The 14,524-nt window shown below is 36.0% G+C and overlaps 1 protein-coding gene across 4 annotated transcripts in view; it reads left to right on the top strand.

Moving 5' to 3' along the window:
• slc12a9 (solute carrier family 12 member 9) overlaps positions 1-14,524 on the top strand; it is a 32,816-nt gene that overhangs the window by 15,998 nt on the left and 2,294 nt on the right. For all 4 annotated transcript variants that reach the window (XM_087252893.1, XM_087252895.1, XM_087252894.1 and 1 more), the window contains 5 exon segments: positions 1,366-1,448; positions 1,530-1,654; positions 5,190-5,382; positions 7,359-7,533; positions 11,541-11,687. In XM_087252893.1, coding sequence (XP_087109019.1) covers positions 1,366-1,448; positions 1,530-1,654; positions 5,190-5,382; positions 7,359-7,533; positions 11,541-11,687 — 723 coding nt within the window.

Here is a 14,524-nt window from a genome sequence, read left to right as displayed (position 1 = left end):
TTTGGCCTAAGCTTTTTCAGTAACTTGTCAATATGTATATCAAAGGCTAATCTCTCATCAATCCAAACTCCTAAATATTTATAAAAGCTAACTCTTTCTATTTGAACACCGTTCAGAGTTTTTATTGTCTGATCTGTTGACTTAATGCGGCCAAACTTCACTAGAGTTAAACTGTAGAGTTTTGCCATTTTTAGTTCATTCAGTCTTTCTCCTGCTCTAGCGGGAGCACATTTAGCTTATTTTAATACATAAATCATAAATCATTGAGTCCAATTAGACCATTAGCATCTCACTCATAAAATGACCAAAGAGTTTTGATCGTTTTTCCATTTAAAGTTTGGCTCTTCTGTAGTTTCATTGTGTACTAAGACTGAAGGAAAATTAAAAGTTACAAAATTCTTAATTGATATGACTAGGAACTATACTCTTATACTGAATCAAGGAACATAATAATCACAACAGACCTGGAGATTGGCTGAATGGATTGAAAAATTGTAAAAAGTAATAATAACTCCACAGAACACCATTTCCTGTGCATAATTTGTGATCTATAATGAAACTTGATGACAGAACGTGTGCAGCTGTAATTAAACTCTTTTTTTTCCATTAAAGGATAATAAGGGGTTTATACAATACAACAATAAACATTACAGTTTCCTTCTTTCTTTTTTTTTTGTCGTCCCACCCTAAGACCTGAACATCTCAAGGCAGCTTAATATAATAATTAGGGTCAAATACAATAATTAATAGGTCTGTAATCATGCATGTCCTGACATAACAGTGATGGATGAAATAAATAAATTTATTTTAAAAAACAATTACAAAAAATAAAATGAGTAAGAAAATAAGGAAGAAAATAAATAAATAAAAGATTGCAGGAAAAATTACGCACAAAAAACACCATGATACAGATACAGATATACAGATTATTTAAGAGCAGGGAATATCTACATTATTTAGGAAATTTCCTATATCCATTAGCTCTGAAGGAGATTCAGAAGTATATAATGAAGAGTAACTTTTTTTTAAATTTTTTTTTTATACATATTATTGATTTTTGGGGTGGGTTATTAAGTAATGGTTGATTAGAGTTACTGGTCTGAGAAATAATAAGTGAGGCGTTTCAGCTGAGGAGCCAAGAGTCGACTTGATTTGTTACCATATTCATAGTAGAGACCCTGTGTTTTCATTATTAATTGTGTAAGCCCTTAATAAACACAATTAACTTGAACTTAACTTAGTTGAACCACTTTGAATCATCATATGAGCCATAACCATTAATGAGTATTTTGTCCTACGTTCACTTTTAGGAAGGTTTTTATGCAAAGAATTTTATTAACAAAACCCCTACTCTGCGGTTTTCAGGTCTTCCTTTGGCTCCGGCTGCTGTCACCTCCAGTTCGGGGAACCCATGGGTCTCTGTGCTCTACACCTGGGCTCTGGTGCAGGTACTTCTCTATGCAGCTCTTACTGTTACTCATGATACTAAATAGGAAACGTATGTTCAGATGTTTTTGTGTGTGTTTTAGTGTACGCTGTTTGCAGGGCAGCTGAATGTGATTGCTGGTATTGTGACAGTGTTTTATCTGTTGGCGTATGCTGCGGTTGATTTGGCCTGTCTTGCTCTGGAATGGGCATCTGCTCCAAACTTCAGGTATGCATACGTGTTCTAAGAAACCACTTTTTAAAATGTAGTAATCAAGGAAAGTTGGTTTGAATTGTACATATTATAGAATGATGCATTCTACAGAGAGCAGCACAGAAGTAATTTCAAAAAGAAAAATCTTGTATCATTTTATAAAATTTTTTTTTTCTTATTACAATTTATTGGTTTGATGCATTGATTTATCTGATTACCAGCAGATTGACTATTTAATTCTGTTAGGGATGATAATCAATGAAAAAGAATGTATCCAATTAATTACAAGATTTTTCAATTAATCTAATTAATCACTTATTAATAGCACAGTATTTTGGTACAAAAAATTGATTCAGAATACAGTACATTAAATTTTTTGTATCTTCCTTAGTTTTGAGATGCACATCACTAGTTCAAACCCCTGATTCATTCAGAAAAGGAAATATCACTACGTGCTGATTGTAAAAATGCACAACAGTTCTGTTGTAACCGTATAGTTAAAATAATCTTTAACAAAACTGAGCAAAAACAGATAATATTGTGTCAAAAATAGTACAGAATACAAAATTATTTACTGTTATATAAACTCTGCATCACAATGTGCCTGTCTGAACAAAAACAAGCTCTCATGGGATATTTAAGTCACTGCTCAACTATGTCGTGAGATTAGATTGCTTAACTGCTTACAAATATGAGACAAAAGCTCATACAGTTGACATCATATTAACATTCACACACACACACACACACACACACACACACACACACACACACACACACACACACACACACACACACACACACACACACTACGACCAGATCATGTCTTTGGCCATGTGGGGGAAACCGGAGCACTCTTAGGAAACCTACGCCAACACAGGGAGAACATGCAAACTCCACACAGGAATGCCAACTGTTTCAGCCGAGACTCAAACCAACAACCTTCTTGCTTGGAGGCGACAGTGCTAACCACTGATATTTTGTTAGAGAAGTAATCTTTTTGGTACTGATTTTGTTTGGCATAATTAGCATTCTAATTAAATGTATTAAATATACTTGATGGTATGCTTTTGTTTAGTTCACATATTAGTAATATTTCACAATCTGCCTTTTTTCACTTATGTAACATTGCAAGACTTTGCCCTTCACTATCCCAACAAAGTATTGAAGTGCTTGTACATTCTCTGGTTACATTGAGGATTGATTATTGCAATTCCCTCTGGTATCCCTCTTAACCAACTTCACAGATTACAGCTAATCCAGAACTCAGCAGTTAGGGTAGTTACCCGCGCGCATGCTTCTGAACGCATATCCCCAATTCTCTTGTACTTGCAATGGCTTCCTGTTCTTTATTGTGTACAATATAAATTTATTCTAATAACTTACAAAGCTCTTCACAACCTGGCACCCGATTACCTCTCTGATCATCTTCACTGGTACCCTCCTCGACGCTCACTGACATCTACTGCGGTTGAATTGTTGACAGTTCCAAATTTTGAGATAAAGTCATTTGGTGGCAGGGCTTTTAGCTGCACAGCACCACAGACTCTATCTCCCATTTTAAATCCCAGGTTAAAACCTTTCTGTTCAGGATTGCTTTTAATGACTTTCTGGTTTAATATTGTGTTTATTCTTCTTCTGTCTTGTTTTTCATAATGTACCTGTGATGTATTGTAAGGTGTCCTTGAGTGCTTTGAAAGGCACCTATAAATAAAAGGTGTTATTATTATTATTATTATTATGAATATTTTTATCATTTTTTTTATTATTATTTTTTATTTGGTCAGTTTTCTACAAAATAAACAAGAACATTTTTTTTTGTTTTGTTTGTTTTATCAGGGCTTTTACTTTTTAATCAGTAGGACAGTAGAGAGAATTGACAGAAAAGTGTGGGTAGCAGAGAGGGGAAGGATTGGCATAGGGAAACAAACTCTGGTCGCTGTAAGCACCGGAGTGCATGTGTTGATGCACTTTCCAGTACGCCATGGGCACCAACAATAAGCATGATTTTGATCGAACACGTTTTAAATGAAGATTTGAGGTGAAATGAAGTGCGTTCAAGATGAAGCCCGCTATGTGCTTCCATCTTCTATCTTTAAAATATATTCAGAGTTTTGAATTATTTACTTTTCTGTAAAACCAAAAATAAAAGAGTAGCCTATTTTAACCAGTTTTCACAGGAAAATCATTAAATATCCTGGTATGGTTAAGTGAATTTTTTTTTATACAAGACTTCTGACCAAAAATTAGCCAGCACAGACTTTCCAAACTTGCTATTCTCGCCGTGGCTCATATGGATATTTCAGGAATTGTGACCAGAAAAGTGCTTGAAAATGGGTGTTGTGGACATTTTTGATGCTTAAATTGAATTTTTTCACAAGCTTTTTAAATGCCAATTTCACAAATGCTGTCACAGATTTGGTGAAAAACAAAATAACATATTTTCAAAATAAAAAGTAGGCGTGGACTGGATTTTCTTTACCTTTTATAACAGTCTTGGACATGTGATAGATTAGTATCAACATTGGCTATGATGCATTGTTAGATTTAAATTTATTTCTCCCTAATTTACTGTTAGTGGCTGTTTTTGCTCCATCGACTTCTATTATAACCACATTTCATGGTGCATAAATACACAGTCTCTGTTTTTATTTACTCCATGTAGTTCTGAGAGCTAAGATGCATATTTTGATTTTCTCAGACATATCAAGGTGAGTAGAGGTCACTCTTACACTCTCACAGACACGCATACACCCACTTTAATTTGCTGTTATACTCCATATAAAATCCAGAATCTAAGCCTTTTTTTTCTAAAGGGTTAATGATGCCAACTGATGATCAACATTAAAAATGACAAATTTACCTCTTTCCAACAGGGAAAACCACCAACAATCAGAAAATGCATGATTATATGGTGTAATGTTTTTGTAATATACTGAAAGACAGTGGGACAAAAACAGCCACCAACAGTAAATTAGGAAGAAAAAAAATAAAAAATGATGCATCAAAGGCAATCATGCTACACATGTCCAAGATTGTAATAAAAATATTTTAAAAAGCCATTCCACAATTTCTTTTATATTGAAAATACGTCATTTTGTGTGTTTTTTTTTTTCACCAAATCAGTGACATCATTTATGAACTTGGAAATTAAAGAGTTAAAATCCTGTAATTTTCTAAACGATTTAGTAGTTTTGATCAGACCTGAGGTTGATTAACAGATTTATGCAAAAAAATAAAAATAAATATATATATTCTGGCGTAATTTTACAGCAGTTTAATTCAGTGGATGTTTTCATCCCTAACATTACAAAAATGTAGTAAATTTGCCCAGAGTGTATCGTTGAGTTAGAAAAAAAAAAAAAAAAAAAATCAAAGCATTTTTCTCAAAATATTTGTCAAAATAAGAGTTGTCACTGAAAATCATTCCTCTAGCTGACACACAGAAAAAGTTATGGCCAAATTAAGACTCAATCACCCCAGAGTGGATGAAAACATCCTGAACAGCACAAAAGGGATATTATACTTTTCTGTGTTTCTTTCCTCCCAGGCCGACGTTCCAGTTTTTCTCCTGGCACACGTGTCTGTTGGGTATCATCAGCTGTGTGGTGATGATGTTCGTGATTAACCCTGTGTATTCCTCAGCCAGTATTGTGCTGCTGCTGCTCCTGCTGCTCTTCCTGCATTACCGATCTCCCACCAGCAGCTGGGGCTACATCAGCCAAGCCCTCATCTTCCATCAGGTACACACACACACACACACACAGACACACATAGCAAGCGAGAGAGAGAGAGAGAGATGGGAAGTAACAAAGTACAAATACTGTAGATTTTTCACTGGTATCAGTACTTTACTTCACTATTTATTCTTCTAACAATGTTTTACTGTTACTCGTGACATTTTTACACAAATATCTCTACTTTCTACTCCTTAATTTTTTTGAATTAAGCTTGCTATTTTAGTTTTAATGTTTTTGGTGGTACAGTCTATATTATTTCTTGTCATTGGGCAATTTGAATGTGTTTTTGATTCATTGAATATATTTTTGGTAATTTCATGTCTGCAAGCTTTTTCAGCCTAGGTTAATCACACATCGTATGTAGACTAGTTTATAAAGTTTACCATCAGAGAGGCAGGTACAGTATGGCTACATGTATGAGACAGGATGAGTCCGTGACGTAAGCATGACCGAAGCCTTATTTACACTCCGTAAACATTCCTGTTCATTTCTGGGCTTAGTTTTTATAAGTAATCCAGTGGGATTTTTAGATCACGGTTTGGATCAAATCTTGGAAATAGGTTTTTCAAAAGTAACAGGGATTTTGAATTAAGATCAGACCATGTAATCCAATCTTACATTTGATTAGGATCAAACCTGCTCAGTGATTTATTCAAAACTTTGAACTCCGATTAGGATCTATTTGATCCAAAAAAAAAAAAAAAAAAAAAAAGAGAAACAGGATTATCCTGATCCCATGAGAAGGGTGGATTCAGTTGTGATTTTTTTTTTTTAACCAAATAAAAAAAAAAAGTAATATTTTTTTAAGTGAATGAGCACAAACCTAATTGTTACTGACGATATGTAAATTCCTTCATGTTTGATGCCTACACGAAGCATGTCACATCTAATGAGATATGGTAAACAACAACAAAACAATATCAAAGAAGTATTTTGTTAGAGCAAACTAAAAAAAGTGTACAATGTTTGTTGATTTGCAGAGTTTCTGTTTCTTACCATTAAAACAAACAATGACTGATTGTGGCCACTGGTATTTTGCCTACCTGTTGTTCTTCGCTAAGCCAGTAGTCTACACTGCTGGTTCCATTTAAGGCTCTGGTAAACAGGATTTGGTAATCCTGAAATTTGGTATTTGGATCACAATGATCCAATCCAATGTTCCTTTAAAAACTGTCAAGAAAGTAAGATAGGTCAGTTAATCCTGAATAGTGAACATGGGATTCCCAAATCTGGACCAATTTGATCCAAATGAAATCCTTTGAAAAACTGGGGCCTGGTGTTTAAATCAGGAGCAGTTCTAGTTTAAACGGCATTGTGGGTGAACCTCCTCATATACACCCACTCCCCCATTCCTCGAGAAATAAAGGAGAAAATACTTCTTTGACTTTTTTTTTATTCCCATTGGAACAAATGAAATTCTCAAACAATTTAGACAGCATACAAACTGAAATTGTACTAATATTTCATTACCTCTGGACTTTACTTGCCATTTTTGCATCAATTATATCATCATATAATGCTGGGGGATTGGCTCTTTTGTCAACTTATATACAGTATATACTGTTCAGCCTGTACAGTCTCTGATCTTTTAAACCAATACAACAAAATAAGGTTGTGTATCTTTCATACTGTACAAAAATCTTTAATAATAGTTCATTAATTGCAAATTTTAGATTTCTGAATTAGAAATGTAATTTCTGTTTTATAAATGTATCAATGTGATCTGAGGTCTAACTACTAACCCTAAACTAAAATAGACAGTACTGATACTTGTGAAATACATGTTTGAAGCCATACTTTACTTTTACTTGAGTAAAAATGAGTACTTCACTTCATACAAGAATCATTTTAAACTCGAGTGTCTGTATTTCTACTCTAGTAAAGGATGTATGCCATCTCTTCTCTCTCTCACACATACACAACACATATAAATGTACTAAACTTCAAATTGATGAGATGGTCTTTCTGTGCTTCTTCAGGTGAGGAAGTACCTTCTGATGTTGGACTCTCGGAAGGATCATGTGAAGTTCTGGCGGCCACAGGTGTTACTGATGGTGTCCAACCCACGCTCCTCCTGTCAGCTCATTTGCTTTGTCAACCAGCTAAAGAAAGGGGGCCTGTTTGTCCTTGGACACGTGCAGATTGGAGATCTGGGTAGGTTCAGACATGGGTCAGGGGACAAATTTGTAATAGTTGAAGGAAGTTGCACAAAATTCATTGACCAAGATTTTGATCCTTAGCCAATTGCTGTTTTTGACCTACAGCTGAATACCAGATGTTTTAACCGCTTCCTCTTAAAGCCCAATGTACACTTCCTCACATGCATGCACACACACACACACACACACACACACACACACACACACACACACACACACACACATGCATGCATGCATAAATGCACAGCTATTCCTATTATCCTAAGAGGTCCACAAGGGAGTCAAATCTGGACTGGCCAGAACAGGCAGCTAGTATGGACCCTTTTCCGAGGTCCCAGTAGTGTAAGTCATCATAGCTGGGTAAATTTAGAGCACAGTGAATAGAAGAGTACAACAAATATTTTTTTTTACAGTCCTATTTGCTGAAATAATAAACTAAAAACCCCACAATGGTGTTGTCAAGACTTTCAGAAAAAGGGAAAAAAAGTTTGAGATTAATAACGACAGACAGAAGAGAGAACGTCAAATTTACTGTCCTGTCCATAGACACTGCATAACAAATGCCTCGCTTAAGCAGTAATTAGTTTTTTATAATTTGATACTAAGATGATATAATACATACATTTTATGAAAAAATCTAAATATTAAAAACTGTCCATTGTGTTTAACAGTGAACATGCGTTTATTTTTATTTGAGGCCAGACAACAATTTAAGTAGCAAATTTTTGAAGACAATGCAGTAAAAAGTGATATGCTTCTTTGGAATGAAATTATTTACATTATTCTGTTTACTCAGACACTGCTTTAAATAGTAAAACCAGAGAAATGAATGATTCCTCAGTGACTTTTACATAATATCTGAGCTGTATACTTTGAGTATAATTCCTTAAAAGCACAATATGTAAGATTTTAGCATGGCATCAAACACCATCAGTTTCCAGTTTGGTTTTATAGAAACAGGGAAACACCAAAAATTATTTAAAGAGCCCCTATTATAAAAAGGTCATATTTTGGTTTTGGGGGTCTCCAACAACAGGCTGATATGCGTGCAAGGTCAAAAAACACCTTTGTTGTCTTATAATATGCTTTTATTTTTACCTAATTATCCTAGGGCTCCCATATGATTTGTTCAGCGATTCATTTGTTCTCGAACCCTTCCTTTGAGTGAGGCTAATCTGCACTGATTGGTCCGATGACCCAATTTGTTGCGATTGGTCGACTGCGTTTAGCGCAAGAAGGAGAAATACGCCCAATAATTAATCAGAACACAGACTATATAGCTGCGTCCCAAATCGCATACTTATGCACTATTCTACGCCATTTTGTAGTATAAATAGTGTAAGTAGTGTGTTCACACTGAAAACTCTAAAAATAATTAGTGCACTTTAATTACCCGGATGATGCACTCATTCAGCCGCTAAAATGAAGTGTGTAATGATGGACACTTAACGACCACAGGTTTGCTTGCGTAGCAGAAGGGGCGGAGCTTTCGGACGCACGTTGAATAACTTTATTTATTTTGGATGGTGAAAGCAAAATTCTCCTACGAGAGTGATTATAGCGCCTCCCGATGGTGAATGCGGCAATACTCACGGCAGGTATTATTTGATAATTCAGTTGTTTACTTCACTGATTTGGCAACCGTCAAATGTCATCAGGGAAACGGTTTGAATTTCTGCTTAGTAAAAAAACATTCTTGTGCCATTTGGGACACCACTACATACATATACTATCCTGTTGAGTGTGTAAGTGCATAAGTACATAGTGCATGAGTACATAGTGTATAGTGTGCCATTTGGGACGCAGCTTCTATAGCCTGGTTTATACTTCTGCGTCAAGTGACCGGCGTAACCCACGGCGCATGCAACGCGCGTAGCTGTGTATTTATATTTCTGCGCGCTGTCTCTGTCTCCATTTACACTAATACGTCTTAGTTTTAAAATGGCATTTTAGAACGGAAATGATCCACATCCACACTGTGTTTTACCTAGCATTTCTGAACAGCCCTCTGTCCGATGAAAACGCACATCATGTGACCAGACACAGCCACACACACACACTGTCATGCACTCATCTGAGGAGCTTCAGAGAGCAGTGCACGTCGGACAGTTTATCAAGAATGTACCGCTGGATTGTGTCCCGCTATAATTGTTAAATGTGATATTTGCTTCATCTTGTCTCCATCTAACGACTCTTCAGACTTTTGAATCTATAAGGTAGCGTGTCACAGCATCAGTACACTGCTACTGTCTTTCACTTTCACACTACTTAGTAATTTTAGTGAAAACCTCAGATACTGTTGGTTGTGCATATTTTTGACCGACCAACCTCCTGCGGAAAAAGTGATTGACAGGTGGTAATTTGTGTGCAACTTATCTTTATTTATTTTTGATTTGTTTATGGGTAAAACAAAGACCATGCGAGTCAGGTAATTAAAGCGGTAGGCTACATAAATAATTAATTCACTTCCACCTATGACGGCGATGCCATCGTCCATCGCAATGTTTTACATTAGACATCGTACGATGCCAAATTGGTCGACATCACCCAACCCTACTGACAAAGTCAAAAATCTTCTTATTATGATCAATCTCATGATCCCTCGCACTCCGCTAGTCTCCGAAGCGAAAGGCTCGTTTACGTTTAACCAGATCCAGCACTTCATATTTGGTATTGTTTTGTGTTGACATCGATTTGAACATGCAAAATATCCGGACGAACGATGAATCATTGAAATGAAGTCGAAGTCGAATCTTTTAGTAAAAAATTAATATATTTAAACAAGGTGCACTTTTCAGATTTAACCCTCAGCTGGATGTTTTCAATCACTTAGAGCTGTGTTACACACTGTATTGAAGGTCATCTTCACACACCCATAATAAGGGCTCTTTATTTGTTGTGGGTTTTATCAGACAGCACATTGTAGTGTTATAACAGAACCCTAAAATGTATTTTGTATGAAAAAGCAGTGATGCTTTTACACCACATGATCATGACCGGAAAAAATGGAAATGAGTGACTGTGGCATAAGAAAAGCTTATTTGCTTTTGTGCTGCATCACACCTGTCTCTCACCAGCAATTGCTACAGTTGTCTTGTTTCAGTCTTACTCTGCTTCATAATATCATGATGATAAACGTTGAGTACTTTAGCTCATCCATGAACAGGATTTATAAAGGAGTCCCATAGGATGTAACGAGGACAAAAACCCTCATGATTCCACACTGTGAAGGCTTCAGGAATCTACATCTTTGTTTGTTGTGAATATGGTCTGTCTATTAGAAAAAAAATTACATACTGTGTGTGCTTTTTATTGGCCCAATGAAAGTGGACTACTTATATCCATAAACTGTTGACTAAACAGATTCCTAAGTGCATGCCGATAGGGTCATTGTTCTTGGTAAATATGCAGAGCAGTGTTGTGATTAAAAACAAAGATTTCATGCTCTTCAGGGAAGACACTGACTTTACAGCTTTGTCTGTAGACATCTAGTCCGAGATGGAAGAAAGTCCACTAGAAGACCTGCCAATGAATTAGTTTTGCAGACCTTTTGGCAGCTAATGTTTTGTTTTTGTGTTATTCCACAGTAAACTATTCATTTAAATCAGATTAGCTGTTAACTCAGGCTCATTCACCCTTATAGATGACTTGCTCTTTCATTAAAATTCATGATACAGACCTGTATGACCAGTTTTCCTCTCTGAAACCTAAAAGAAGATATTTAGAAGAATTTTCACAGCTGTCTCTCTGAGATCTGACAGAAAACCTTCATGCTCTTTAAAGTCTGTTTGCATTGCCATTTTTGAATGACTGTACACCGAAGCGCATCACAAATGCAGCATGTTGTCAATGGAAATGCCATGTTTTTTAAATGCTGGCAGTGTAGCCGGGCACTGACTTGTTTTATGGTCAGAGTTTTTTTTATTCATACCTGTAGAAATACCTGGAAATGGAAACAAGCAAACAAATAAGCATATATTCTCTCTGGACTCTGTCTCCCAGATGTGCTGCCAGCAGACCCGGTGCAGCCGCAGTATAATTTCTGGTTGAGTCTGGTGGATAAGCTGGGTGTGAAGGCCTTTGTGGATCTGACTCTTTCTCCCTCGGTCAGGCAGGGCACTCAACATCTGCTCCGCATCACTGGACTTGGTGAGACGTTCCTTATCACATTATCTTTACAGCGTGGAGCCAGAAAGCTGCTTTCAGATTAGATTTATCTGCATTGTTATTGTACAAAGTGCAAATGCATAGCAAGTGAATTAGTACAGTAAGTACAGTAATGTTATCTTTTCCACAGCTAGCTCAGAAACTGCAGCTGCTCCACAATATTAAACATCACTCATGTTGTTTTGACCCTTCCTACTCATCTTATATAAATACTATTTTTTGTATGTGTGCATAATTGAGAAGACAGCAAAGAAATGTTTAATGTGAACTGATTTACATGGAAAACACAGAAATTTCATAATTTAAAAAAGAAAATGAATAAAGAGAACTTTGTAAGATATTTTTTAAGGTATTTGTGAAAAGACATCCTTCAATTGAGTTGGCAAAGTTTATTCATTTTCTTTTCGATTTTGTCCCTTTATTAATCAAGGGTAGTCACAGCGGAATGAACCAACAACTTATCCATCCATATGATTTACGCAGCGGATGACCTTCCAGCCGCAACCCAACACTGGGAAACACCCATATACACTCCTTCACACTTATAGACTAAGGCCAATTTTGCTTATTTAATTCCCCTATAGCACATGTTTTTAGGCTGTGGGTGAAACTGGAGCAATCGGAGGAAACCCATGTAAAAATGGGGAGAACATTCAAACTCCACACAGAAATGCCAACTGGCCAAGCCGGGGCTCTAACCAGCGACCTTCTTGCTGTGAGGCAATCGTGCTACCCACTGCGCCACCATGTCGCCCTTCACTCTAAGTTATTTTATAAAAAAAATAAAATAAAAAAATAAAATGTGTATATATATATATGTGTGTGTGTGTGTGTGTGTGTGTGTGTGTGTGTGTGTGTGTGTGTGTGTGTGTGTGTGTGTGTGTGTGTGTGTGTGTGTGTGTGTGTGTGTGTGTGTGTGTGTGTGTGTGTGTGTGTGTGTGTGTGTGTGTGTGTGTGTATATATGAGCAATGTATATATATATGACTGAGCAACAAATGTGCTGAGTTTTAAGTAAATCAACATACAGTAAAACCCCTGTAGTCACGATTTACATAAATATTTTTCTGATAATCTGCTTCTGTTTACTAATTCAAAAGCAGAAAATCACTGATTTGTGAATAAATGACACTTGTATGGAGGTTCTTTAATCTAAAATATCAATAAAAAAAAACTGCTTGATCTGTGTCATCAGATTAACAAATAAATGACTTTCATGAGCTGGCTCTTGTTAAGGATTCAAACGCATTAAACAGCAGTGTAGCCTAATTCACAAACTAGTGACTTAATATACAGATTAAATGACTAGTATTATAGTAGCATGTAATGTAAGTTAATTTGATCAACTAAAATTGGCCGTAGTGTGAGTGTGTGTTTCCCAGCACTGGGGGTATGGGGCATGGTCCTACAGGGTTGAGCTTATTCTGTTAATGAGTTATAGGTGTGATTTGAGAATAAACCAATCAGAGTAACATCTCCCATTCTCTTTAAGAGTCAGTTGCGTCGCACCATTGCACATTTGCTATTTAAATAGTGGACTTTGTAAGTGGAAAAACTGAATGCTTCACTGGAGAGAAAACAGTTAAACAGAGCATCTACAGGCGAGAATGAGAGATGAGCCTCCTCATTCTTTACTTTCACTTTCACTCTCTTCCATGAATAAGGAAATCTGTTGTATGCACAGACATCCATTAGCCTATAAATAATTAATTTAGTTTAAGCGCAAATATTTGTTTCAAAACTATTTCTGAATTCAGTTCTAATTTCCAGCAAACGAATAAATAAACAATATTAACGAAGTGTCTTTAAAAAACGGAGTTATGTCCAAATACACATGCTGTGCCCCATATGGTCTAAAACCTTAACAGGTGGGCAAATCTAAGCTTGTTTTTAATATACCAAATATAAATATGCATATAATAAATAATACTGCTAATAATAGTAACGTTATACAAAAGCAAATTGTCACGAACAAACTGAAAATTCCTTCACCGAGATGAAGAAGGCATGAAGGCAGTGGTTTTTATATTTATGTAGAAAATATTCATTTTTGTAATATTTTAATCCTTTAATTATTTTTTATTTGTACAGATATTTTGATTGCTGTACATCTTTTGTTTATTAAGCAATGTGTAAGCGAGGCACACAACTAACACGCTCTGCACTGAACATATAGATACATATAGACACATATAGATTGCAACGAGATTTGATTTCGATTAATCAAACAGCTCTACTGCATTTGAATTCATATTTACTACTCTGCCATTAGAAAAGTGTGTTCTATACAGTATGAATGTCAGTAGTATAAGTGGAATTCAGCTGTACTATATATGTCATTTTGTCATCATCACATGACCTACCCACGTCAGTTGCGTTGCTTCACTTTCATTCATTAATTCTCTTGCGGTGCATCATGGGATAGTGTAGCGTCCATCTGATGCACACTTCAGAATCTCGCCGGAAGTAGTAGGTCATCCAGGTACTTCTCACATACTGTTTTTTGCATTCTCTGAATTCAGACATGTTACTCTGCTCGCATACTGTTTTTAGCGTACTATATAGTATGTAAGTTTGCGATTTCAGACGCAGCCAGTGTGTTATGTGTTACTTATAAAAGCCTAATTAGCTGGTCCAGGTGTGTCTAATTGGGGTTGGCGCTAAACTTTGCTGGACACTGGCCCTCCAGGACAGAGTTTTGGCATCCCTGACAGAGAAATGAGTAATATTCTAATGATTTCAGTCTGATTTGAAATAAAATCTAAATCAAAATGAAGTCTTGAAAAATCAAATCATGAAATTTCTAATTCTGACCATCTGT

Source organism: Danio rerio, chromosome 5 (genome assembly GCF_052040795.2).
Source record: "Danio rerio strain M-AB ecotype USA chromosome 5, GRCz13ab, whole genome shotgun sequence".
Lineage (NCBI taxonomy): Eukaryota > Metazoa > Chordata > Actinopteri > Cypriniformes > Danionidae > Danio > Danio rerio.
This window is presented reverse-complemented; position numbering and strand designations above follow the sequence as displayed.